This window comes from Phaenicophaeus curvirostris, chromosome 16 (genome assembly GCF_032191515.1).
Source record: "Phaenicophaeus curvirostris isolate KB17595 chromosome 16, BPBGC_Pcur_1.0, whole genome shotgun sequence".
Taxonomy (NCBI): Eukaryota; Metazoa; Chordata; class Aves; order Cuculiformes; family Cuculidae; genus Phaenicophaeus; species Phaenicophaeus curvirostris.
In genome coordinates, this window is record NC_091407.1 from 2,103,723 (window position 1) to 2,129,116 (window position 25,394).

Below are 25,394 nucleotides of genomic sequence, written 5' to 3' on the forward strand. Positions count from 1 at the left end.
AAATAGGCTTAGTTTAAGTGTCGGTGAAGATGAATGCTTGCCTTCGTTGTTTCACATCTACCCTTCTCGCTTTGAGCATGTTCCCAGGGTGTGTAATGAAATAGAGCAGCACCAGGTTTCTTTTTTACTTTCATGATGCCTTTCTCTTGACAAGTGCCACAATGTGGGTTTGTATTTGTTTTGTATTTACACTTTGTTAATTTTGGTTTTGTGTGGAGTTGTAATATCATTATTAAAGTGTATTTATTTTTATACTTTATTTCGTTTTTCACTGCTCTTGCTTTTTACTTAAAACACGCTGCACAATAAACTTTCAATCTTTAAAGAGGGTTGCCTTTATTTTCTTTTTTTCAGGGTTGATGTAAAACTGAGACCAGGCTTGCCCCTCGGTCCCCTCAGCCCCTCGGTCCCCTCAGCCCCCCGGCCCCTTCAGCCCCCTCAGTCCTCTCAGCCCCCTGGGCCCCGGCCCCCGCCATGTTTGTGTTCTCGCGGTGGCCACGCCCCCTGGGGCGGGGCGGGAAATGGCGGAAGGCGCCACCGCCCGCGGGCTCACGTGACGCGCCGTCAAGATGGCCGCCCTCTTCTGGTGAGGCGGCGCTCCTGCGGGCCGCTGGGGGCTGGCAGCGGGCTGGGAGGCGCCGCGGGTCCCGGCTACCCGCCGAGCCAGAGCCGCGGGACCGGGCCGGGGGGGAGCTGGGAGCGGCGGTTTGTATCGCGGTTTCAGCCGCGCGGGGAGGCGCGGCGGCGGGGTCTGTGCGGCCCGGCGGGAGGGGCCCTGCGGGGCGCTGGGGAAGAGCCGGCGAGGGCGGAGATCCCGCACCCTGACTCCGAGTCTCCTGGCACAGCTGAGCTGCCTCGGCAGGCTGAGAGTTGGGGGTGTTCAGCCTGGAGATGAGAAAGCTCCGGGGAGACCTTATAGAGACCTTCCAAGGCCTGAAGGAGCTGGAGGAAAGCTGGGGAGGGGCTGTTCACAAAGGCTCGTGGTGATAGGACTGGGGGCGATGGGTGTAAACTGGAGAGGGGCAGAGTTAGACCGGCCATAAGGGGAAATTTCCTCGCCGTGAGGGCGGTGAGGCCCTGGCCCAGGTTAGCCGCGGCTGCCCCGGCCCTGGGGGTGCCCGAGGCCGGGCTGGGGGCCCTGGGGCGGCCTGGGCTGTGGGGGGTGTCCCTGCCCGGGGCAGGGGGGTCCTGGATGGGCTTTAAGGTCTCTTCCAACCCAAACCATCCTATGGGTCTGTGATTTGTTGGCTGCTTTCCACCGTCTCTTCAGAAGCAGAACTGGTGTTTGCAGACTGCACGGCAGGGTCAGCTTCCAGCAGTGTTGCTGGAGGAGGACTCTGCAGCAGGAGAAGTCACACCAGGCCTGGAACATCTTTAGCGGCGGTATTTGCCAGGGAGAGGAAGGGTAAAACAGGCACTCACTCTGACAGAGTAAAAGAAAACATGTTCACAGTTCATTTTTTCTCCACGCTTGCTTATTGACGAGCTGAGTTTCTGTCTCTGGAAGAGTTGGGCTCCTGAGGCTGTTGTTCCTTTAATACATCAAGTCTATCCAACTTGCAGGTTTTCGCGTTGGGGATGCTTTACAGTCCTGAGCAGACTGGAAACCAAACCTAACGTGGAACCAAGACGCGTCATGTGTGGCAGTGAGAGCCCTGTAGAGCATTAGGATGCTCCAAGTTTTCCCCGTGTTTATATTTGTTGTGCTGAAATCATCTGTCTTAGTCTTTCACGTTGTTCTGGTGTGTGCAAACTTTCATGCTTAATAAAAAGTGAAAATAAGTGGTGGATTTAAAACTTATTGTTAATGAAACCGGTTGAGGCTTTATAACTGTATCAGAGCTGTGCAGGGATGCTTGTGTGTGACAAAAGGTTGAAACCCAGTGTTAAAACAGCACCTGCAAGCAGGGGTGTATCATGCAGTATGCACTGGGGGTGAAATCCCAGCTTGGCCTGAGTCTTTTGTAGTCCTAGAAGCTGGCTGCACTGCTGTGGCTGAGGAAGGAGTGCTTAGTCTCCTTTCCCTGGAGAGTAAGCAGAATGTAATGTCAGAGCAAGATTGAACATCCCCTGTATTAGCCCTGTTACCAGCTGTCTTACCACTTGAATAGCCACATGTAAATGTACTTTTTAAAGACTTAATTTGCAGTGTGAACAGCTCTTCTTCATTCCCACATGCGTTATTAGATGCGTATACTTATCCGGTCATGCCTTACATTGTAATTAGAGTACGATTGATTTTGTCCTGGGAGTGGTGTGCCAAGTGCGAGTTGTCAGTGACATCCTTCTTTATGGACAGTTTGGAAATACCTGTAAAGGAGAGGCATGGAAATACTGACAGAGCTGTAACAGAGTAATATGAGTGTTATTAATTAGGCAGCCAGACAGCATTTGAGAGATTTTTCATGCAGGTGCTAGTTAACCCATGAAACAACTGAGCAAGGAGAAACATTGAATCATAGCATAATAGTAAATTAAAGAAACTATTGATTTATAAAGAAAAGGAGCCAAACATCAAGGAAACAAAAGAAATGAGGACATAGGTTTCACTGGACTCTTGCTCTGCTGTATCTCATTACATGTCAAAGCTTCTCCTTAGAGTAGCACAGCTGAGAATTAAGCTGTAGAATAGCTGGAAGTTGAATGTATTCAGTTTTAGTTTTATGTATCTCAGTAGAGAGGGAAATTTTGATCTTTACATTGATTTATTTTTCAACATATGTTTCTGTTTGTGAATATGCCTGCATCTGATACAGGATACATTTCTCTGCAAATTCATGATTGATTATGTGCATATATACTTTCGTGCATATATACTTTCCTTTTACTCTTGCTTTTTAAGGCATGCGAGATCAAGAAACTATGCCTCAGAATCTGAAGCGTGCAAACTGGAATCTGTACCCTTGGATTTTGGTGATTACCATCCTCTAAAACCCATCACAGTGAGTTTCTGTTTGTTCTTTTGGAAAATGAATGTGAATTAAAACTGATCGTGTTCATCCTCACACTTCAGTTCCCTTAATATTAAAAGGTTGTGAAGTTGGTGGTGGTGCTAGTGAAGTTGCTTTCTGTGTTAGTGGCCTCTTATTTTAGAGACATCGAGGTTTATTCTGTTTTTACTTCACAGAAATTTGCTGGTGCTGTTATACATCAAAAGCAGGCGTCTTCTGACAAATATAACATTTCAGCTTGTGGGTTTTGTTGGTTGCATTAAATGCCAAATAATGCATAATTTAAAATCAGGTTGTTGCATTACAAATAACCTGCATAATTGCTTGATGTAAGATTTGGTTTGGGTTAACTTCCAGTCAGCTGTATGGTTTAAAACATTTATAATTTCTTTAATGCATGAGAGGCTTTTAAAAATTTGAATGTACAAAAAAGTCCAGCTAATGAATGATAAATGGGCAACAGCTGCTACGTGAGAAGATTGGTAGGGAAATAAGATGGAGGCCTTGAGAATGGATTTGATGTTCCATGCTTGAGTATCATACAAGAAAAGTAAAGATGAGACTAGCAGAGAAAATCAAATAGCAAGGAAGGGGTTGGAGAAAAGGGAGAAAAACAATAAAATAGAGGAGAGGTACTAGAAATAAATTTAGAGTGAATGTTCTTACAGTTCTGTAGACCTGGAATTGGAAGGTAAAAATAAAAGTAGTGGAAATGCCATTGAAGAGTGCTTCCAGATTCAGGGGAAAAGGAGGTGCTTCAATTTAAATGATGAGGCTCATTCTAGAGAATTCATTTGGTTGGTCTCTGCTTTTGTTGCAACAGCACAATTTACGTAGCATGTATTTTGATTTATTAAAGAAAACAGGGGAAGTGAAAGCTTTCTTGTTTAATAGTTTTGAACTTTTCGTATAGGTTACTGAATCCAAGACCAAGAAAATGAACCGGAAAGGAAGTACCTCTTCTACCTCCTCCTCTTCCTCTAGTTCTATGGTGGATCCATTGAGCAGTGTACTGGATGGTACCGATCCCTTGTCATTATTTGCAGCAGCTGCAGATCCTGTGACTACTACTGCTACCATGGTAACACTGGAAGCAATTATTTTGACTAAATAAAATGAATTAAAAAAAACCAAACCAAAACTACAGATAAAATGTATTTGTCTCACCAGTTAGGAGGTTAATGCAAATAGGAAATGTACTGTATTAGTAGAATGATGTATTCTTTTCTATTTACCTATTTTTATTTAGTTTATGTTGACGCATTTATTTAAATATGGATTTTTTGTTTTTTAATATTGTTAATTTTGTAAGGATCAGTAAGCACCTGAAACATTAAATTGACCTTTATCAGCCTTCTCTTTTTTTTCCAGATTTGTATTTAATGTTTGCACTCGTACTCTCCTCATAGGATAGTACACGAAAGAAACGGGACAACGATGACAGCTCAGCAGTAGGAAGTGACTTTGAACCATGGTCAAGCAAACGTGGTGAAATCCTTGCTAGATACACAACAACAGAGAAGCTCTCCATTGTGAGTGCAGCTTCTCTAATTTTATTTGTACTAGTCCTGTAATGGGTTTTGGATTTGTTGTTCTGTAATTACTTCATAAGTAAATACTGGGTGTAATGTTGTAGAAAGTTGTACCACCAACACCCATTTTGATTGTTTTAGAGCCAAGTCCAAAAGTCTGTTGATTCTTAGAAGTCATCACTTCATCACTTTGTCTTTTTGTAACAATGCAAATAACTTCTGGTCTCATGTCTGCTTTTAAACAATCAGACACTTAATTAGCAGTACAATTGTTCTGTGCTAGTGAGTACACATTTTCTAAAACTGCTTTTTCTGTCTCTTCACAGAATCTGTACATGGGATCTGAAAAAGGTAAGCAATTTCTTTAATAGATCTGGTGAAGGTACGGTGCAGTGACAGGTTTGTGATCAAGGATGGTTGAAATATGTTTTCCTGTCCTCCCCTGTTCTGACGTAGGGTTGCATCTATGGGGTCGTGGGGATTTTTTTGTGAATAAGACTTCTGCTGGATTCTTACTTAAAATAATTATTGAAAATAAACCGTGCAGCTACCTTGTCCTGTCTTCCTGTGGGCTAATGGATTTGTGATTGTTTTGTGGAAGGAAATGGAATTTACTGCCTTCCAGCATAGCTCAAAACTTTCTTCCAGTTGAAGTGAACAGTGATGTTTTTAGGATCATGTTTATCAGCTCTTCGGCTTGCTGGAAAGGAAAGCAAACAAGTCCCTTGGGAACTTGTTTAGTTATTCTGTTTACATGAAAGTGAAATGATTTCAACTGTATGCTGAGTGTTCAAAAAAAGAACCAAATGTTAAATATTTTATGTTTTGTAGCAAAGCGAGTCTGGGCTAAGTAGTCCTAGCTGATTACACATTAAATCAGAATTTTTATATATGAGTAAAAGTGCAGCATTTCAGCTTCTGCAAAAATATGAAATACTTTTTGGAATGAGAATAGTCAAACACTGGAACAGGATATCCGGGGAGAGTGTGGATATAACCCTGTGCAACCTGTTATAACTTCAAAATTAGATCTGATTTCCAGAGGAGAGTTGGACACAGAGCTTCGTAGGGCTTTTCTAACCCAAATTATCCTGTGGTTTTATCCACCAGTTCTTTCCTTACCTGCAAAACTTTTATATTCAGTTCTGCTTACTTGTCGTTCCCTGTTCAAAAATTAATTAAATGTAAGTATGTTTGAATGTTTGTCTTCAGGAATAGGCGCCGAAAGAATCAAACCTCTTGTCTTTTGTCATGGAAGCCAGTAGTTGTCTGTCAAGCTCCTTCAGGTTTGTTTCCCTTTAGAACTCCAAGTATTGTATGTTGAAGAAGCTCAAACGTATAATTCTTCACAGGAAAAGCTACAACTACTGGCTCAGCAGTGTCTGAAAAAGTGAGGACAAGGTTAGAAGAACTGGATGATCTGGAAGAGGTGAGTAAGTTTTCTGATCCAATAACATCACCATTGAAAAAGTGAAGTAAATTCGTTAAATAAGGATTTGATGCTGTAACTACTCTCTCCTTCCTTCCCTCCTGTCTTATTAAGTACGCTTGTGTTTTCTTGCCAGGGGTCACAAAAAGAGCTGTTGAATTTGACTCAGCAGGATTACATGAACCGAATTGAAGAGCTGAACCAGTCTTTAAAGGATGCTTGGTCCTCTGATCAGAAAGTAAAAGCTCTGAAAATAGTCATCCAGGTCAGTTTTATGTTTTTGTTCTGTACAGACTTGGTGCTGTGGTTTGTCCAATTCCTTTCTTGGGGAAAGGAGGGTTTCTGTTATTGTTCAATTACTTTCTTCTGTTCTTCACTGAAAACCGTTCCTTTCAGTGTTTTATGACAGCAGTTGGATTTTCAGCTTTGTTGTTGAGTTTGCCTAGGGTATGTGGGATGGAATTTTCATTAAAGAAAGTGGCCATGTGACAGATTCGGAAATTTTACTTTGTTAGGGATAATTAGAATATATAACGTAGTGATATCAACTCTTTCTAGGGAATGTAGTGTCCTTTCCTCTCCTCTCCCCCATCTAGCCCCTGCCCCAAATGATACTGGCGTGGCTTTTTAAATATCAAAGTTTTCCCCATCCAGACTTACTGAGGCAATTGGATAATGTGATTTAGAACGCTAGGAACCTACAGAAAACAATTCCAGATTTTTTAAGTGTGTGTGTTTGTTTTTAATAAAACCTTATCCACAGCCTTCCTCTGCCTCATTTGGGGTGATAGGCTTTGAAGGGGACAGGGGAAAATAGGACAATTAAATGCTATTTTGTTTGGCTTGGCCTTTAGAAAAAGGCCAGAGGCAGAGTGCATCAGAGGACAGAGGATGTAACGACATCCTTAAAAGCTGTAAAACTGATGTAATGCTAATAGTCATCAAGCGGGGTTATATAAAGTCAGGATTTTTTTTTTTTTTGTCATGCTGGATACTCCAGCAAAAACTGTTTGCAGTACTTTCAGCCTAAGTTGTGGTAAAGAAAACAAAGGAAATGAAATTAGATAAAAAAATGGCATGTGACCTAGGGTGACTAATGTTCTGTTGTAATACTATGAAATCAGCACTATTGGTTTCTAAAAAAAGTCCATATGTAGCGTTGTGAAGTGTGAGTATTTTAGTGAAAGAGAATATAATATTAAAAGTCTTTGAGAAGAAGGAGGACAGGGATTTATTGCATCTACAGTGCATTAACATGCATGTGTATACAGTGTCTGACAGGCAGTGATAATCTATGCATTAATACCTTCGTATGTTCTTTTAAAAATGGTTTTGAAAATGATTTTGAAATAATGTAGGTTTTAAGGTAGGATCTGGTGTTCCCTTTTAGCAAAGTGGTATCAAAATTGCATGTCCGATCTTATCTTAAAATATTGTCTATGTGTTGTTCACTTTGCACTTGAAATTTGTGCTGCAGATACTTTTTGTTAATTGAAAGACTGGGTAAAACTGAAATAGGTATTTGTGTAATTAATACGAATTTAAAAAATTCATAAAGGAGACTGCAAGTAACTGATAATAATTCTATGCTTATAAAGCAGGATTGGGTAGGAACCTGACCAAACTTCCCTTGTAGTGTCCCTTTCTAGTAAACAACGTAATTTTAATAATGTATCCTTTAAAAGAGCTAAGCAGTTTTCTTTACGTAAGACTGATTATATACATAGTTATCACGAACACCATCACACACTGATTAGTATGCAATAGGAAGAGTAGGTTTGGCCTTTATTTTTGGTTGTTATTTTCAAAAATGTATACAGGGATGGAAAAAGCAATTTTAATTTGAATGCTAGAATTATGGATTTAAGAACTAATGATGAAATTACACAAGAACTTTCATTTGGACGTTGGGGATGAAGCCATCATTCTCTGTGCAGAGTTTTACAGAGCTTGAAGTGAGGGAAGAGTTCTGGTTATTAAGGCAGGGTCTGAATTTTTAGCATGTGAATTCCTCAAGTGCCTTCTTACAAGATACTTTACTTGTCAAGATGGAATAAGCTAAGCTACTTAGAGTAAGCTGAAGTAAGTTGATTATCTATGTGAGCTCTAAGAAAAGTGGTAATTAAGTGTCCATGGTATGTATAGGTCCTAAACAGCCACTGAATTACTTTTCATTGAAGGTGACTGACTTGCCATGCAGCAGGGAAGCTTCTGCTTTGGCAGTAAGATGTGAATGCTCTTGCCTGGCTCTCTGGTGTACTCTTAAGTTCCTCCCTGGTGAATAAAGCAAAAGCACTAAGTGTGCCCCTCACTTAAGCATGTTCCAATGCTATGATTTTCTTGGCAGTCTGGTGGGGTATTGGATTGCTTCTTGTTTTTTTGGAATGTAATGGAAATTTGAACTTGAATTATTCCATTGAGATTGGAGAGCTGCCTCCTGAAGAAGGAGAGGGAAAGGACAGAAATCACAGAGAGTACTGTACTTGTCGGTCTTAAATAGAAACCAGAGAAGACTCATGGTCAAAGTCTCTATTTGCCTCAAGTAGGAAGGAGGTGGATTTCTTTCCCGAGTCAGGCATTTGTCCATTTTCTTCAGGTAGAAGTTGATTTTTTTTTTTGAGTAAACTGCCAAAAATTTTAACTTCAGTTTAGTCTTGGAAAACAAAGTATAGTTTAATTAAATATCTTAAAAGTACCTTCATTCCTCAGTGTGTATTTTGGATTCATGTCAGAAATGGAGATGTTCCTACCCAGACTTAACAATCAAGGATACTAGAACTAAATTGGCTAGTGTGTTTTCAAATCATGATAATCCAAATTCCATGATCATGTCAGATGCCCGTGGGTGGTGATTAATGACAGATTCCTCACTGGAGCTGAGTCTGCATCAGCTGGCCTGTGTCCAAAATGTTTGAACTAGTTCTGTGAGCCACAAAGATGTATTGCAAAAGCTCACTAGCTAAACGTTTTAAATTGTTTCTTAATTTAGTCTATATTAAAGCTTGCATTTGATATGGATGCTTAGAGGGATGGTGAAAAACTGGAAAATGCTCTTAAAAAATTGTTTAAGAAAATAAGTGCCTTTCTGTGCTGCTTCTGGGAAAACATTTGTCTTGTTTGAAACAAACACACAGATCTGCACAGTCAGCTGAAATTCTGCATCATAGATTACATTGTATAAGGAAAAACAGGTTTGTAACTGGCTCTGCTGGAGATGAAGAATAACCTGAAAAATACAGAGAGTACCGTGGTGTGTTATGTTAGAGGCTCTTGTGCTTTTTACTGGATAGGTAACGTTGGTTCTTTCTGTCTGTAGCTATTCATCTGTTCCAGCCTGTCTGGAGTACAAGCGCAACCTTGCTTTGTCCTCTAAAAATTTTTCTTTTTTTCCCCTTCTAGTGTTCTAAGCTTCTTTCAGACACAACAGTAATCCAGTTTTATCCAAGTAAATTTGTTTTAATTACAGATATCCTCGACACTTTTGGTAAGTATCTAAAGTGCCAAACTTACTACGCAATTGTTAATAAGATAAAATTGACTTTTTTAGTGTTAGAAAACATCAGAGTTTTCCCAAAAGTGCTGAAATTCCTCTCAATTTTAACATGAAGGAATTCCAATGTAAGCTTTTGGACACTAGTGGTATAAACATGGTATAGAATTATTCAAAAACTGTTCTGGGTGAAGTCTTTAAAATAAAAATATTTAATTTTGTACTTTTATGCTTTATGTATTAGTGAATATCTAGACAAAATCTTGGGGATGATCATGATCTCTGCTTTTTAAAATTTAAAATACACTGTCGATATTATAAAAATATTTTGGATTTGGCAGCCTTTTAACTCAATAATTCAATATTTTTCGATTTGAAGAACAGTCATCAGAAACTTTTCTTTAGCTGAACAGAGACTATGAAGTGATAAAAATCTAGTTACTGAAATTTTAACTAACTTTATGTATTTTAAACAATCCTTGAAGTGAAATACACTTCATGTGATTCTCTTGGGTTTCTCCCATCTTATGGAAATGATTTACGGCGTTCCAAGTTGAAGGGTATTTTGATGTTTAGAAAGAAATGCTACGATATACATCCAGGTTCTTTATTTCATGTCTTGCTTTGTCTTTTTGCTCTTTCCTTCTTACTGAACGTTGTTCAAGATAACATAATATTCAGACTCAGCAAATGCAGGACGTGAGCTGCCCTTTTCTGGCCTGGGAGAAATCTGACCCATGTGCTATCTCTGCACTAAAGGAGCTGGAGATACTTATTATGGGGTGCAAAGTGCTAAATTCAGACTTAACAGTTCATTCTCACTAGAGGGCAGCCTAATGCTAGTGTTTTAGGAAGTGTTTTCCCAGCTAATTTCAGAGAGGGATCCTTTGTGTTAACGTTTTGTGTTTTACAGTTTATTAGTTTGGTTTGAATGATTTTTATTTTTTTAAACAGGGAAACTGGTGTATGACAGAATTCTGTCGATGTGTGCGGAGAATCGTGTCTCTTTGCCAGGTAACTTTGTGTTTGTTTCTGCTTTGCTTGTGGAAAAAATCAAGTCAACTAACTTGAGAAGGGTGAAACGGGACCCATGCTACTGAATCTCCTATGGAAAACGTTCTGGTTTAAATCCACTAATTTATAGTTTTTAACAAAGGAAAATCCATTGTTTATAGCTTCCACCATCCAGTGTTTATGCAAGTTTGCATTTTAACTATGAAGAGTATACTAAAGGCATAATAAAATGTGCTTCTGGCTTTGATGTTACTAAACATAAACTAGATCTTCCTGAGACTTGAAATCACAAAGAATGATAGGGTGTGAATTAAACATGAATGGCCAAATTAGGTGAAGGAGGACTTCTTTTTCCTTTTTTTTCTTAGCAGGCACTCTTTTCACAAAGTATTCAGTTTTAATAGTTTAAAGTTAATGGTACAAATTTAACAAAGCTGAGCATCCCAGTGTTTGGTAAATAGATGTTTTTGTTGCTATGTTGGAAACTTGATTGTTTTGCTTTAATCAGGAAAGAATTATGGAATAATCAGTTGGCTGTCATTGAATTCATGATCAGTTTGCTGAAATAGCTTAGTATTTCCAACTTGAGCCCTTTTTATTTTTTCTGTTGAAATTCCAGCAGAATGTAAAAGTCTAATGTGACATTTACAGTGTAAATGTATATGGAAGAATCTCTTTAGGAAGGCACTGAAACATTCCATAGAAATGCAAGCATTTTCTTGCAATTTGGAGTGTATTAACTTCATGTCCATGAAATATAAAACATTCTTTGTAGTTGGCAATGCAACAGTACCATTATGTTGCAGTAAAATCCATAGGATTTGAGCCAGAAGCTTGAAACCAACAAATATTTAAATTTGAAATAAACATACAGAAAACATTTAAGATAAATTTGGTCATTGCAGATCTGGCAAACTGTTCTTATAAACAGTAATGAAGGCAGACAATAGCTGTAGCATGTCACGATTACTGGGCACGGTTACATCCATTCTGGAAAGCTGAGCTCATGCTGCAGCTCTACAGCTGCCGGGGATGTTACTGGCTAGAACTTCCCAAGCAGTTATAGAAGTGGAAGGGAGAAGGAGAGTCTGCTGTTGTTGCTGTGCATGGCAGTGTGAACCTCCAGGTAGTTCAGGCCCAACCTCCGTGCTCATCCCACGGGACCCAAGTGACACAGAGTTGGATGAGATGTCCTGTGGTCTGAGATGGGAAAAAACCGTACTCAGTCAACATCTAGTGTTTGGCTTCTCTAGTCTTGGAAGTTGGAACTTTTTTGTGGAGCAGATGCTTCCCACTCTCTGGGGCAGGGATGGGAGGGCACTGGTGTGTTAAAACTGTTTCACAAGGAGTTTTTAAGCAGACATTCATTGCAAAAGCTGCTTGTGTAGCTTTATCACTGGGAGAGGAGGGAACCATCCTTCCCAATCATCCTGCGCCAGACCTTAGTTGATCCCAAGAAGCCTATTTGTGCCTTCTGTTCCAGGCAATCTAGAGGAAGAGGAGGCAGTTAGCCATGCGACTGCGTGCCCGCCTGACCAGAGCACCGTTCCTCTAATCCATCTGTTCTAGCCTGGGGGGGCAGCTTTTCCCTGCTGGCAGCCGGCACAAATTGTCCTGGAGTTCCTGAGAAGATGGCTGCACTGCGGTGTTAGGTGTTTAGCGTACAAACACGAGTGTTCTGTCAGGGTTTAATGTTTCCTGCCTCTTGCGCTGTAGTTTTAAATAACATTCTTTAAAATTATACTGGCTTTATAGAGTAAATTGTCTGAGTGCTTAAATCTCTTTTACATGCATGCATTTGTTATAGATTCCATGTAAGTTTTTTACAATTTCTGCTTTTGAGAGGAGGCAGAGGTTAGATTTCTAAATAGCAGATGTGAGATTAGCTTTCAGTGCTTGACTTGCAAGATGGAAACTTTAGTTGCCTCTTCTTGCTGTGTACAAAGGTCTTACTGCTGCACCAGAGAGCTGAGAAGCAAACATTTTGCCTACTTTATTACAGTGTGCCTAATTCCTTCTTGAAAGGAAATAAAATTTTAAACCTAGAATGAAAAGTAACTTGTTTCCAGAAAGAGTGTAACTGTTCCTGTGTTGCTGTTTTTTTCCCCCAGATAATTTTTCTCCAGAGAGTGTAAACGATACGGCTAAAGAGACTTGCTTAAACTGGTTTTTCAAGATTGCTTCAATCAGAGAACTTATTCCCAGATTGTATCCTTGTCAAATGAGAATCTTGGAGTGTGTCTGCAGGTTTTTTGTAGACTTTTCCAAACCCAAACATGTTTGTTTAAATAAAACTCAGAGCAACTGATGTTTATACTGACTTTGTTTTGTTTCAGGCTGTATATTTTGAATGTAATTTTGAGTCATGTTTCATAGTAAACTCAAGGCTGAATTACTTGCTATGAGGAGTGTGGCAGTGATAAAGTAGAGCTGATGTGTGGAAACTTTTGAAAAATAAAAATCTTGTAGATAAATCATAAGTATCAATGAAGTGTAGTGAGATTAGTTACAGAAGGCCTTGTACAATGCGTCTTTGATACATAAGTATGTTTTCATGTTTCTAAATGGCATGCGTCTTAGTTTTATTCCTTAACTTAGCTTTATTTTAGTTACGTGGAAGCAGCAATACTGAAGTGCAATAAGTTCCTATCCAAAACGTAAGAGTAAATGTTAAGTATGGGAAGGAAGTGATTGGGCAGGCTTATAAACTAAACAAAGGAGTTAAGCATGCAAGTTCTGCGACTAATGGTAGACAGGGCCTCCGCAGATCTGAGAGGCAGCAGTACTTCAGAGGGGCTGAAGTTTTTAGTGAAAAGGCCATGGAAAAATTCAAGATGAACTGTGATGTGATTTGAAATACAAGAGGGCTTGTAGTTGTGGAATATATGGATAATTGTGACATCAGGAGTCTGCAAGTTAAGAAACAGTGGCTTTAGGTGGTGGAGAGGGAAGCAAGATTGTAGAAAGGAAAGTATTGATGTGTTGTATTGCTAGAGACAGAGTTGGAGAAACAGTTCAGGAGCAATGAACCATTATTTGTTAAAAAATATCCCTATAAGCTTCATATGTTGCCAAACAGTGTCAGTTGCTGAGCTGAAAATGTTCCTCACATATAATCATCCTTTTTCAGTTATCTTTTGAGATGAGTGCGGTAAGCCAGATTGCTGCTATAGTGACAGCTTCATTATCCTTAAAAAGCAGTTCTTTTACTGGAATTGATGGGCTTCATCTGCAGGCGCTAGAACAGCTCTGTCAAGGACCTGTGGGAAAATGAGACATACAAGACATACAAGGAGTTCTGCCAGTTCTGCTGTAAGAGGCTGCTTTCTTCATGTTGAATTACAGCCCTTCTGTAGCTCTGCCGTTCCTCCAGATGAGTTGTGCTTGTCTTTTACAAGCTGAGCAGCCAACTTGGCTGTCTGTGCTACTCCTGATGGCAAATGCCGCAGTTTGAGCGTAGGATATGGGTTACTACACACATAAAATTTTACTTGTGAAATAAAATTTTGTGCTAATACGCTGCTTCTTTGGTAGGTGTTTCTGTAACTCACGTTCAGTTGTCAGTCTGCAGGGCAGCTACTGAAGTTATCTGTAGGTGATACAGTTCTGTTATTGGTTATTAAATCTCATTTTAATTTCTGAAAAATCTTAACAGGGGGATTTCAGAATGTCTGCCACGGTTAACGTCTATGATTAGAGGGATTGGAGATCCATTGGTTGCAGTCTATGCAAGAGCATACCTTTGCAGGGTAGGCTATCGTTTAAAACTTCAGATCCGTATCAAAGATTTACTGCAGCTAGCTTTGCCACTAAAGGAAAATTTCTTTGAACTACTGTTCTTATCTGAAGCAGTCAGTAGCCTGTCTCTTCCTTCTAACAACCCAAAAAATAAAATATCTCATTTGTTTTAATAACGGGGAATGTTTTTTTAGGTGTTTATAAAAAGTCAAAAGCTTGTGATTCAGTGCTATTTGTTGATTCGATGTGTGTGAGTAGGTGTACTCTGGAAAATGCATTTTTGTCTTACAGTTGATGGAGAATGATAGGTGATAGATACAGATAAAATCTTTTTCTTTTAATACAGGTGGGGATGGAGGTGGCGCCACAACTCAAAGAAAGCCTTAACAAAAACTTCTTTGACTTTCTTCTAACATTTAAACAAGTAAGTGAATAGGGTTTTCATTTGCAAAATGACATAAATATACTCCTTAACCAAACTACTGCATGCTTTAAAAAAATCTTTGCAGTTTTAAATCTAGAATTAGGGATATTCCTGTAACTACATATAATATGGGAAATTTTATATGCATTGCTCTGTTCAGCAGGTTTCCATACTTTAATAATATATGTTATGAGATTGAAGTTTTTTACACAGCATTCTAGGAATGCTTCAGAATATCTGTGTGTCTTTATCATGCTGTTTGATGTCATCTTCATTCACGCAAACTATCCATTTTATTGTAGCTCCTATTAAATACCTTTTCACAGTAACATGTTTTTGTCTTTTATTTCAACAGATTCATGGGGATACGGTTCAGAATCAGCTGGTAGTACAATGTGTGGAGTTTCCTTTGTATTTGACTCTCTATTCTCCTGCTATAGACTGGATTTTACAGTGCATTGCATACCGTGCTCCTGAAGTAAGTAAGCGTGGTAATGCTTGATACTAAAGGAAGTTTTGGGGTGAAGAATTAATTTTGTCTGTTAAAAAAGCCTTTTGGTCAGTACTTATGAGTGTGAAAGCGAGTACAAAGAGCCTAGTTGAATTGACTGTTTCTCTCTTCTATACTGGAAGAATGTTAATTTCCATAAAGCTCAAGTCAGACCACTTTAAATTCGTAAGCAGTATTGCTGTTTGTTTCTTGCTGTCCTTTAGCTAGTTTAATCTTTATTTCTGGAATTAATTAGTTTCTTGTATCATAAAGATATAAAAATGATTTGAGCGAACTTTGTAATTGCTCAACATAGTCTGCGGGCTATTTTAATCTCAGTCTTGCGTTCTGTGGCAGAGAGCTAGTAGTCTTCACCTCTCCTGCCAGAGATAATTGACCTTGCTGGGAAATAGTAATTACTTTGAAAAATGGCATGGCTGAAGGATTGCAAATCTGACTTCCATAAAATGGTGGTTTTGATTAAAATGCCACAAATACCTCTTCCAGTATATGTCTTGCATTGTACTACACCATTGTTTTCTTGTGTTGTAAATACCGGATGAGACAGGATTATTGGAATGTATTGGGGAGGTAATTAAAACAGCTTTTAGTAGACCTCACTACAATAATTAAAGCTGAATTTATTTGCAGAGTCTCTGCTTACTAATTATAAGTAATTCCTCCAGGTTCTGCTTACTGAGATGATGGAGAGATGCAAAAAATTGGGGAACAAGTAAGTATTGCACAATGTAGAAGACACAAGTCTGTAATGAGTACTCGTGAGAGTCTCTAATAAAGTTCTCTCCCTTTTGAAAACACTTTTTGGATGCATAATATAGCTTTTGTTCTCCCAGTAGCTTACTAAATCATGATTATGAACATCTGTTTTCCAGAGATTAATTCTAAAATATGGTACATTACTTGTAGAGCAAAAGTTAATGAGTGTAACTTGGTTGCTGCATTTTGCCTCCTAAACCAAAATTTAGGACAAGTAATGTCTTCTCCATAAGCCATGTCTGTTTCCTGGTTGTGCTTCTTTTTTTTCTGTTTTTCTCCCCTTCCTTCTCCCTGGCCTCCACTGGCTACAGTCAGCTCATACATACGTTTTGCAAGGGAAGTTGTAAAGCAGCTGATGCTTTTGGAAGATGGTCATATTTAGGCAACTGCTTTCTTCAACACTGAAATTGGTATCCCAAATGTCTCCTAGGAGTCTGTGTGCAAACAAATAACTTTCAGTGAGTAGTTGAGGAAGACAGCCTGAAAGTTTTGGATGTACTTTGAGCTGTGCAAGTGCAATTTGGCCTGCTGATGAGCTAACCTCAGTTCATTTTATTGGGTAGGTAGGCTGAGTTCTGTGTAAGTTTTCAGCTACCTGTTTTTTTTTCTGATGTGCTTCGCACATTGCAATTCTGCAGTGGTTAAGGAACTGAAATATGTTAATCACTTAAATGAGGAATGGAGCATTAGCACTCTGTGACTGAGCTAAGGAGTGCAGGAAAAGCAGGATTTAAAAAATGTGATGTGAAGATGCTATTGTATCAGTGTATAATATGCGTAAAAATAACACACATATTATGCTGTATTACTTTGTATAGGTGGTGATTTGTTTTGTAGAATTTCCTTTTAAATTGCCTTTAAGCATTTCTCGTTGTAAAGATGGGCTTGAGGCCTCCTCATTGTGCCGATTTGCCCTTTGAAGGAAGGACAAAATGTTGAGTATGATGAGGGGTTTTTTTTTAAAATGGTTTTTGGACATGTCTTTTTTTTTCAATTGGGTAGTTGAATAATCCCATTTAGATGATCTATAAAGCATTTTCTTTTAAAGTGGGGTTTCGTGGTTTTGTGCCTTCTCATGACTGTAAATATATTACAAAGCAAGAGGCATCAGGATGTAAATCTTTTAATAATCTCAGCTTGTTCCATGAACTGTGTTGCAACCATCTAAGTGAAAAGTGACAGCCTGCCTCTCTCTATTGCAAAGCATGTACCTAGTGAAGTGGAAGTACTTGTCTAATGATGAAATGCAAATTCCAGTCAAATTGCAATGGGACCACTAATGCTCAGTCAGGAACACTGAGGATGCTAGGCTATTTTAAGCGCTCCATAGAATTTCCCCCAAGGTAAACTGCTCTGTGTTCAAACTGTCTGTTTGTGACTAGGGAAGGACACAGTGTTTTATGAGGCAGCTTCTGTGGTAACTCATGGCTGAGTTTGCCCAGAGGCATTGCGTTTTGAATGATACTGGAGTATTGTGTTTGCAGAATAGTATCATTGAACTGCGTTTGACAGTAACACAATGAGTTCAGTCTTCCATTGGTAACTTTGGCTTGATAGTAATACAAATATGGACCTGAATGATTAATCATAAATGTCTAAATATGTCATTGACAGTTGTCATACGATAATGACTGAATTTATTTTAATCCTAATAAAGCAGCTGCTAGAAAACTGACTTTTACAATGCATGTGTGTTTTAATTCAGTGAGAAAAAAATAGAGATTTGCTCTGACAAAGTACACTTCTGAACTGTAGTTAAAAAGAGAGGGTAAGTTTTAAAACGTGTCAGCTCTTCTGGGTTTACTTGATCTTTGTAGTAAACTTCTGGTAAAATGATGGCTTAAAAAAAAACCAAAACCACGTGGAGCAAGTATTCTACAGGCTGGGTTACTTTTCCTTGTCTGATGGCTTAATGTTTTCTTATTTGCTTATGAACTATTAATTCTCATCAATGCAAGCTTGATTTTTCTTCCTTATCCCCTTTTATTAAATTTACAATAGATACCGGATAGTTGTGAGCCTAAGAAGTTCAGATTAATGTAAATTAAGGGACAACAAAATTTTAGTTTGTGTTGAGCTGTATTGATTTTGTGTTATGTTCATTGTAGTGCTTTGCTGTTGAATTCAGTCATGTCAGCATTCAGAGCAGAGTTTATTGCTGCAAGATCTATGGATTTCATTGGCATGATTAAAGAGTGTGATGAATCTGGATTCCCAAAGGTAAATTTTTCTATGTAACTTGTAGCAATTCCTGTTCCTTGTCTGACAGTTCTTTATACTCTTAGTTGCCCACATAACTTGCACGTCATTTCAATGAAAGGTGGTTTGAACCCAAGTGTCTTTCTGCACAGTGTACCTGTAGAGCAGTGTTGAGCGGACATGCATCTTCTGTTTTTAATTTAAAATATCTCGTTAACTTTTAGCATCTCCTCTTTCGCTCCTTGGGATTAAACTTGGCATTAGCTGATCCTCCTGAAAATGATCGCCTTCAAATATTAAATGAAGCCTGGAAGGTTATAACAAAGCTCAAGAACCCACAGGTGAGTTATTGTCTGTTCCGTTCTCCTGTTGGTTCTGTGCTTAGGGCAAAATTGTAGCCAGCTGTTCAGTAAGCGTATGCTTAGCTTGACAAGATTTACCTTTTCTAGATACACACAGTTCGCCAAAAATATGATGCCTGGTAATATCTTTATATGACCCTTGCTTTTCTGAGCTGCTCTTAAGCATAACTTAATTCTACGAAGCATAATTCTACATAAGCAACTTTTGAGGTTTGTCATTCGGTCTGCATGAATTGTATCTCAGGAGTTAATTCCTTTAAGTGTAATTTTTATAAGCGTATTTTTCATAACCTCCTGTTAATATTGGTAATCATAAGATGTGCTATTTCTAGGATTATATCAACTGTGCTGAAGTGTGGGTGGAGTATACATGCAGACATTTTACGGTATGTGAAAACTACTTCCTTTGAAGGTTTTCTGATATTGTCTAAGTGGCTATATTAGCAGTTTGGTACTAAAAATGGAAAAGCTGCGACTATTCAGTGTAAGTGTGTAGGACTTCAGTAGTGATTGAAAAGGTGTATTTCCTTTCATGAAAGATGAATAGGGATACAAGATGTAGCTTTGAAGGAATCTTCACCACTCCCCAGTACTGTGTGTAACTTATCATTTCATTTTAATGGCAGATGGACCAGTTTAAGTAAGGATTTAATGGAGGTATGGCTAAAATTCCTGACTTAAATAGAGCCCCACAGAAAGCTGATGCTTTGGCAAATGGAAATCAATTATGCAGCTGGTTTTCAGTGACTTGATTTATGTTCCATTTTCATTACTGTATTTTGTAATTTTTTGCTACAGAAGCGAGAGGTCAATACGGTTTTGTCTGATGTTATCAAACACATGACTCCTGATCGAGCATTTGAGGATGCTTACCCACAGGTAAAGGATTTATTTTGCCACATCTTTAAAAATCTGATGTGTTTTTTCTCAGAAGAAATGGATTCTTAAACATTACTGATGTCTTTTGTAGTTGAGAGGGCTGGAGGACATGCAGACTGAAAATTGGAAAAGTCTGCCTAACTATGAAAAATAAAGAACATGTAAAGCCTGGACAGGCTGGTCAACCTCTGCTCAAATGAGTTCTGAAGAGTATGTTGGAAAAACATCTGTTAGGAACAGCGTAACTGTAGTTGATCCTGCCTTGGGGAAAGAAATTACATCAACAAATGCTTGAAGTGTCTTCCAACCCCGTTTTCTATGAATAACTAGAGAAGAGTCGTCTCTGTTGTGGATATCCATCTTAATTTAAATTGTATTACAATCGTTTTCCTCCCCTCCCCTTTTTTTTCTCTTTAGTTGCAGTCAATTATTCAGAAGGTTATTACCTATATCCATGACTTCTCTGTGCTTTTTTCAGTGGTAAGTGATACTCTGTTTAATAAATTTTGTGCTGGTTTTGCAAGAGTATTTATCTGACTTGGATATTCTGATTGTTTGCAAGCTGACATAGTGAAGTGAGAAGACTTTACCAAGTGCAGAAATGTTTTGGAAGTATTCTGTTACTTACTAATTAAATATTTGTTATTCTAATTACAATTTTCTCTACATTTTTTACTAAACCAGCTATGATTATAAAATTTATCTGAAATATTTATTGTTTTAGTGTGTGGATTGTAAAATACCTGATTTTACTTGTTTCTGTATTTGAACTTTCAGGAGAAATTCTTGCCATTTCTGGATATGTTCCAGAAGGAAAGTGTGAGAGTGGAGGTTTGCAAGTGCATTATGGAATCTTTTATTAAGTAAGTGGAGAATATTGAGATTAAATGCGCTGTGGGGGATCTGGTGGATGTATTGAAGGATGGCCGGGGAAGATGAGTATGTAGGCCACTTAGCTTGTTGAAGATGTTCAGGATATGGGCAAAAAGAAAAAGAAAATGTGCCAGTTTTGTTAATTTATTGATTTACTGTTTAACCGTTCATAAACAAAGCTGAACTTGAAATAATCATATTGAGGCTGAGTTGCTGTAGATTAATAGAATAGTTGTTCTCGCAGCTTTTTAAAATTTATGTTGCCTTAGTTGGTTTGTGAAGTTTATTTCAAATTCCAGCAGATGTGACAGCACAGAACTGTTACCTTGGTATAATGGAGGATGAGAGACAGTCTCTTGTTACAGGCTCCATTATGTAGAAAAATGGGTATTTCAACAGTTGAAAATGAGCTTGGAAGATGAAGCTTTATCTTCAAATACTGTAAAAGTCAAATAGTCCTTTTTTCTTTTCCAAATAATTAACAGGTTCCTTGAAACATTTTTTTCTTTTTCACCTTCCCTATGGGTATTTATGTACCTTGCTAATCCCTGCAAGCCATCTCTTCACCAGGCTAAGCACTCCCAGCCCTCTTGGCCTTTGCTCATAGGAGAGATGCTGCAGTCCCTTAATCATCTTAGTGGTGCTCCACTGCACGTGTGCCTCTGTACTAAAACGTGACATTTACCCTTCCTGTCTGTCCATCAGTGGCTGAGAAACTGTGTTTCTTCTTGGTAGATAGAGCATTGCTCTATTTCCATGCTCTTAGGTGGCCTCAGTGTATCACATGCCTTGCTTGTTGTGTCCCATAAGGAGTTGGATTCTGTGGTTTGGCAGTAAAGCTAAAGCTCCATATATTAAGATAATATTCTTGACTGGCATTGCTTGGAATTGAACATCCATTAACCATATGGTTTTTAGAGTTCTGTGTTTTAAAAAATGAATATTAAACTTCTGTAGTGCTGTACAATGCTGTTGAATTTGAATTAGTCATTAAATCAGTGTTATTCTGTTAATTGTTTTTCATTTTGACAGAGCAGGATTTTTCATCACTTTTCTAAAACGTTTTATAGGCATCAGCAGGAATCTACAAAGGATCCTGTTATACTCAATGCTCTTCTACATATCTGCAAGACGATGCATGATTCTGTGAAGTAAGATTAACTTTACTCATACTAATAACTCATTTATGCAAAGTTTGGCTGCTTGGTGTAGTGTTTCACGTTTCTGAGGCTGCTTGTTTCATGGCGGATTAAGACATGAATCCAATTAGTGGTGAGGGAAGAGCTGTGCAGTGAAATGGCAGCACGTACTATTTGCTTTTTAATTACTGCTTTATTTTGTGTACTGAAGCAGAATTTTTAAAAGGAAAGTAGCAGTGGTTTTGTGAAGTTTTTCTAGTGAAGCAAAGACACTAAACTATCTAATATTTTAAAGATATTTTTGACAGTGAAACCAGTGTAACTTTTTTAGTTATAGTGAATAATAAAGTATTTTTGAGGTGTAAGTGAATATGTGGCTATTAAAGTACAGATTGCCGTACTCAGTTATACGTTTTTTGGCCACTTGCTTTCAGCCGTTACAAAGGGGTATGAAATCTTTAAAGGACACCTGGAAGATCTCTAGGAACTTGAGTAGGGAGGGCTAGAACAGAAGAGAAGTTCTTGAACAGTCTGTGTCTTTCCTCTAAATTCTGCTCTTCTCTTTTCCCCTTGACTTGGGGTGCCGGGGTTGTTCGGGATCCTGTATGTCCTGTTGCTTTTCAAACAGTGAGGGTGCAATGTGGAAAACAGCTGTGGTTGTAGGTAACTTGCAAAAATCATGCAGAAATCTGTGTCTGATTGAAAACAGAGCTGGAATCGCAGTACTGCGAATTTTAGATCTTGAGAGCAAAAATCTTTTTTTTTCTGGTTTGGATTGAATTGAATTGTAAGGGCTCAGTTTCTCTTGGCATGCTGAGCCCAGAGCCTCTTAGTATGGCAGATGCTTTAAATGAACTTGAAACTTCCTCAGCCTTGATATGCTATGAATGCAAGATTTGTTGCCAATAAAGAAGTCAGATTTGGCATGTAATTCCAATTTATACCAGCTGGAGTTCTTTGTTTTGGGTTAGAGCACCTTATTTGGCTGTATGTTGCACTAAAAGCCACTTTAACCTTTAAATAGAACAATATATTTAAGCTAAACCAGCTTATTAAAAAAAATAGAGCCGTTTATGGCAACCATACATGGTGCTTCCTCTGACGTTTTCCTGAAACAATTTGATAGCTTACTGGGATCCTTAAAATCCCTTAAACCAGCAGTTCTTTTAGTGAGATAAGATGGTGTACATCATTAACAATTATCATAAATTCTAATTATCTTAAAGTAACTCCTATACTTTTTTTTTGAGGTTATTTTTTTGTTTGGGTTTTTTGTTGTTGTTTTTTTACATCGTGGTTCAGGAAGCTCCCAAGCCTTTGTGTAGAGTTCGCTGCCCCCCCCTAACAGCTGTTGGAGGGTAACAGCCTTTAGACTGGTAGGGGTCTGATTCAGAATTGAACTGGAAACCTATAACTGACCCAAAGATCTCATTACAAGTCTTCTGAGCCTTTCAGAGCCCATCAGTTGACTCTTTTGATTGGCAACGCGCTAACGAGCTAATCATGCTGAGATTTTCTTTCCTCCTTTACTGAATTTGTATAATAAAACTATTGTTCTCTTCCCATCTGGTGTCTGAGCTAGGAAATTGGTAACTGATATACTAAAGGTCAAAGTTGGAGCCAAGTATATTATAGTAAAAGGATTAAATTGTGTTAGTTAATTGTAGTTTAACTTTTTGTTCATCCATTTTCAGTGGAACAGATTTGACTTACTGGATTTTTGTGTGATATGAATTTGTTTCAAATCAGATTTGGACTCTCGCTGTAGGATAGGTATCTGTGATAATTTAAAAAAGAAACTCATTTTACATGTCAGTTCAGTTCTTTCTAAAACATCAAAAAGGCAGCACTAACAGGTGATGTTAATTATTTTTTAAATTATGTGGCAGGGTTAGTAAAAAAAAGAAAGAACACCCCTAAAGCCCCCCACAAACAAAACAAACAAACAAACCAATAAGCTAATGTTGTTTCTAAAATAAATACAGATTTGGTAATTTCTTTAGGTTTTTACAATCAGTTCTGCTCAAGTTCTCATCTTGTAACACACGACTAAAGCCATTTGCTTGCTGCAGTAAAGAACATTACCTTAGCTTCCTTCTCCTTATGCCACAGTGATATTCTTTAAAATCTAACGATACGCTTAGCAATTTTTACATTGTTTTATTTTAAAATTTAGTTCTGTGCGTGGTTGACTTGCGTATTGAAATTAATTTTATTGCTTTAACTAAAATTACAACCGTAGCGGTCTTAGTATGCAAAGAATATTTTATATGGACGTAACATTATATAAATGAGTATGTATCATTTGAACTTTTGCAGCTAAATGAGATAAGCAATATTCTAAATTTCTAATTTACCATATAAATTTTCTCTTACAGTGCGCTCACGCTTGAGGATGAGAAAAGAATGTTAGCAGCTTTGATAAATGGATTCATAAAAATGGTGAGTGCCAATTGTGTGCGACTGTTGGGCTGTACCTTATAGCTGAGATTTTCCCGAGAACCCCATGAGAAACAGGTGCCAGTTTAGATGAATTGGAGACTGTGTCTGTCTCGCCTAAGACCACTGAAAACCCCAACTGGTGTATTTTAGTCAAATAAGTGTGCATGTGTTGAAAGAAATGTCATGCAGCATTGATGTTGACGTGGTGCAATATTTAAAGTGCATGCTGTTTATTTAATCATATTTTCTGCTAGTTTTTTAAATAATGTAAAACATGGCAAGTGTTTAAAAGTTAAACAGCAATTAATGTTTTGCCTGTTATGGCATCAGAGGGAGGTCACTGACTTACGTGAATGAAGTTCTGCTACCCAGCTCTAAATGGAACCAATACCATCTTTAAAAAATACAAAATAAATGTGACTTGTATGTTATTCTTATCCCTGTTTATCTGAATATGCAAATAAGATAATTTGTATCATCAAATTAGTAGTCCCACCAAGAACCCAGCTGTTTTTTCTCAAAATTAATTTTTAACCTTCCCCTCACTTTTATCCCAATAAAATCTTTTGTTCTTGCCTGTTGTGTTTGAGGTGTCAGGTTGTTTAAGGGACATGTTCTCAAGCTTTTTTTGTTCTCTAGCCAGGTACTCTCAATGGTTGGTTTTTCTTTCACGTACTCAGAGCTGACAGGCTTTGTCTCTGCTTGTCCTCTTTGTTCTATGACTTTTTCTCTAGATGGTTGATTTCTTTTCAGTTATAATAATATGCTATTTAATATAACTTTGCTTTATTAAGCTTTATATGCTGTATAATATTGTATAATTCCCTTTAGGAGGATTTCCCACATTGAATAATATTTGATGTGGCTTTGTAGTCTTGAGTTGGGGGGAGGAAAGTGGGGAGGTCCCATAGCAACAAAATAACTGCTTACAAATTTTGAACCAGCACACATTAAGGTGTGGAGGGAAAAGCAGTTGTGACAGTCACCTCTACAGTCAGGCTTTTTGTGGAAAATGTTATGGTTTTAAAGACATTTACTTGAGTCTAGGGCTCAAGAATCAGCAGTTGCACTAAGAGAGGAAAGGCGAAGACAGTTTTCTGTAATGTGAGAAGCAATCCTTTGTTTTCTGGTGCAGTTCCTTTGATCTTGCACTGTATGGATTAAATGTAATTTTTATTTTAGTTCTGTAAAAACTTCTTTTACATGTGGCTTGAGAAATAATAAATAATGCATCTTTTACTTCTATTAGAAAAAAATTCCGTTTGAATACATAAATGTTGACTGCCTGGAGACTTTTTCTCTTGCTCAGCTTTTAATTGACAGTTGAGACACTCCAGCTGACAGCACTTGGGTTTTTTAAAGTCTGGAGGGCTGGAAGCAGGATGTTCTCACACAAGGGTTGATTTTGACTTCTGTCCTTCAGCGTGCAAGGTGTCAGGCTTTTGCCGTGCTATATAAGCATTAATTTATTAACCATTTTTACTTACTGGTAGACCTAGTTAGGAAAATGCAAGTTTCTCTGGGAGGCCCTTTATAAAATCCCTACTCAGCTATAAACTAGAAATTACAGGAATCTGGATACAGATTTGCTGATCTAGTTCTATTTTTCTGGTTTTTTTTAAATTCGTTTTTTAAGTGTGAAAAATACCAAGCCT

General features: G+C 38.2%; 1 protein-coding gene across 1 annotated transcript in view; it reads left to right on the forward strand.

The window, feature by feature from the left end:
- The first annotated feature begins 493 nt into the window (after positions 1–493).
- VPS35L (VPS35 endosomal protein sorting factor like) overlaps positions 494–25,394 on the forward strand; it is a 45,002-nt gene continuing 20,101 nt past the window's right edge. Inside the window, exons 1-23 of the mRNA XM_069869907.1 lie at positions 494–586; positions 2,843–2,942; positions 3,865–4,032; positions 4,361–4,483; positions 4,810–4,834; positions 5,836–5,912; positions 6,049–6,177; positions 9,312–9,396; positions 10,357–10,416; positions 12,528–12,624; positions 13,026–13,073; positions 14,072–14,165; positions 14,501–14,578; positions 14,934–15,056; positions 15,755–15,801; positions 17,954–18,065; positions 18,269–18,385; positions 18,739–18,792; positions 19,205–19,285; positions 19,703–19,765; positions 20,063–20,148; positions 21,229–21,309; positions 23,676–23,739. Coding sequence (XP_069726008.1) covers positions 570–586; positions 2,843–2,942; positions 3,865–4,032; positions 4,361–4,483; positions 4,810–4,834; positions 5,836–5,912; positions 6,049–6,177; positions 9,312–9,396; positions 10,357–10,416; positions 12,528–12,624; positions 13,026–13,073; positions 14,072–14,165; positions 14,501–14,578; positions 14,934–15,056; positions 15,755–15,801; positions 17,954–18,065; positions 18,269–18,385; positions 18,739–18,792; positions 19,205–19,285; positions 19,703–19,765; positions 20,063–20,148; positions 21,229–21,309; positions 23,676–23,739 — 1,929 coding nt within the window. The 5' untranslated portion in view covers positions 494–569. The remainder of the gene's footprint in view (positions 587–2,842; positions 2,943–3,864; positions 4,033–4,360; positions 4,484–4,809; positions 4,835–5,835; positions 5,913–6,048; positions 6,178–9,311; positions 9,397–10,356; positions 10,417–12,527; positions 12,625–13,025; positions 13,074–14,071; positions 14,166–14,500; positions 14,579–14,933; positions 15,057–15,754; positions 15,802–17,953; positions 18,066–18,268; positions 18,386–18,738; positions 18,793–19,204; positions 19,286–19,702; positions 19,766–20,062; positions 20,149–21,228; positions 21,310–23,675; positions 23,740–25,394) is intronic.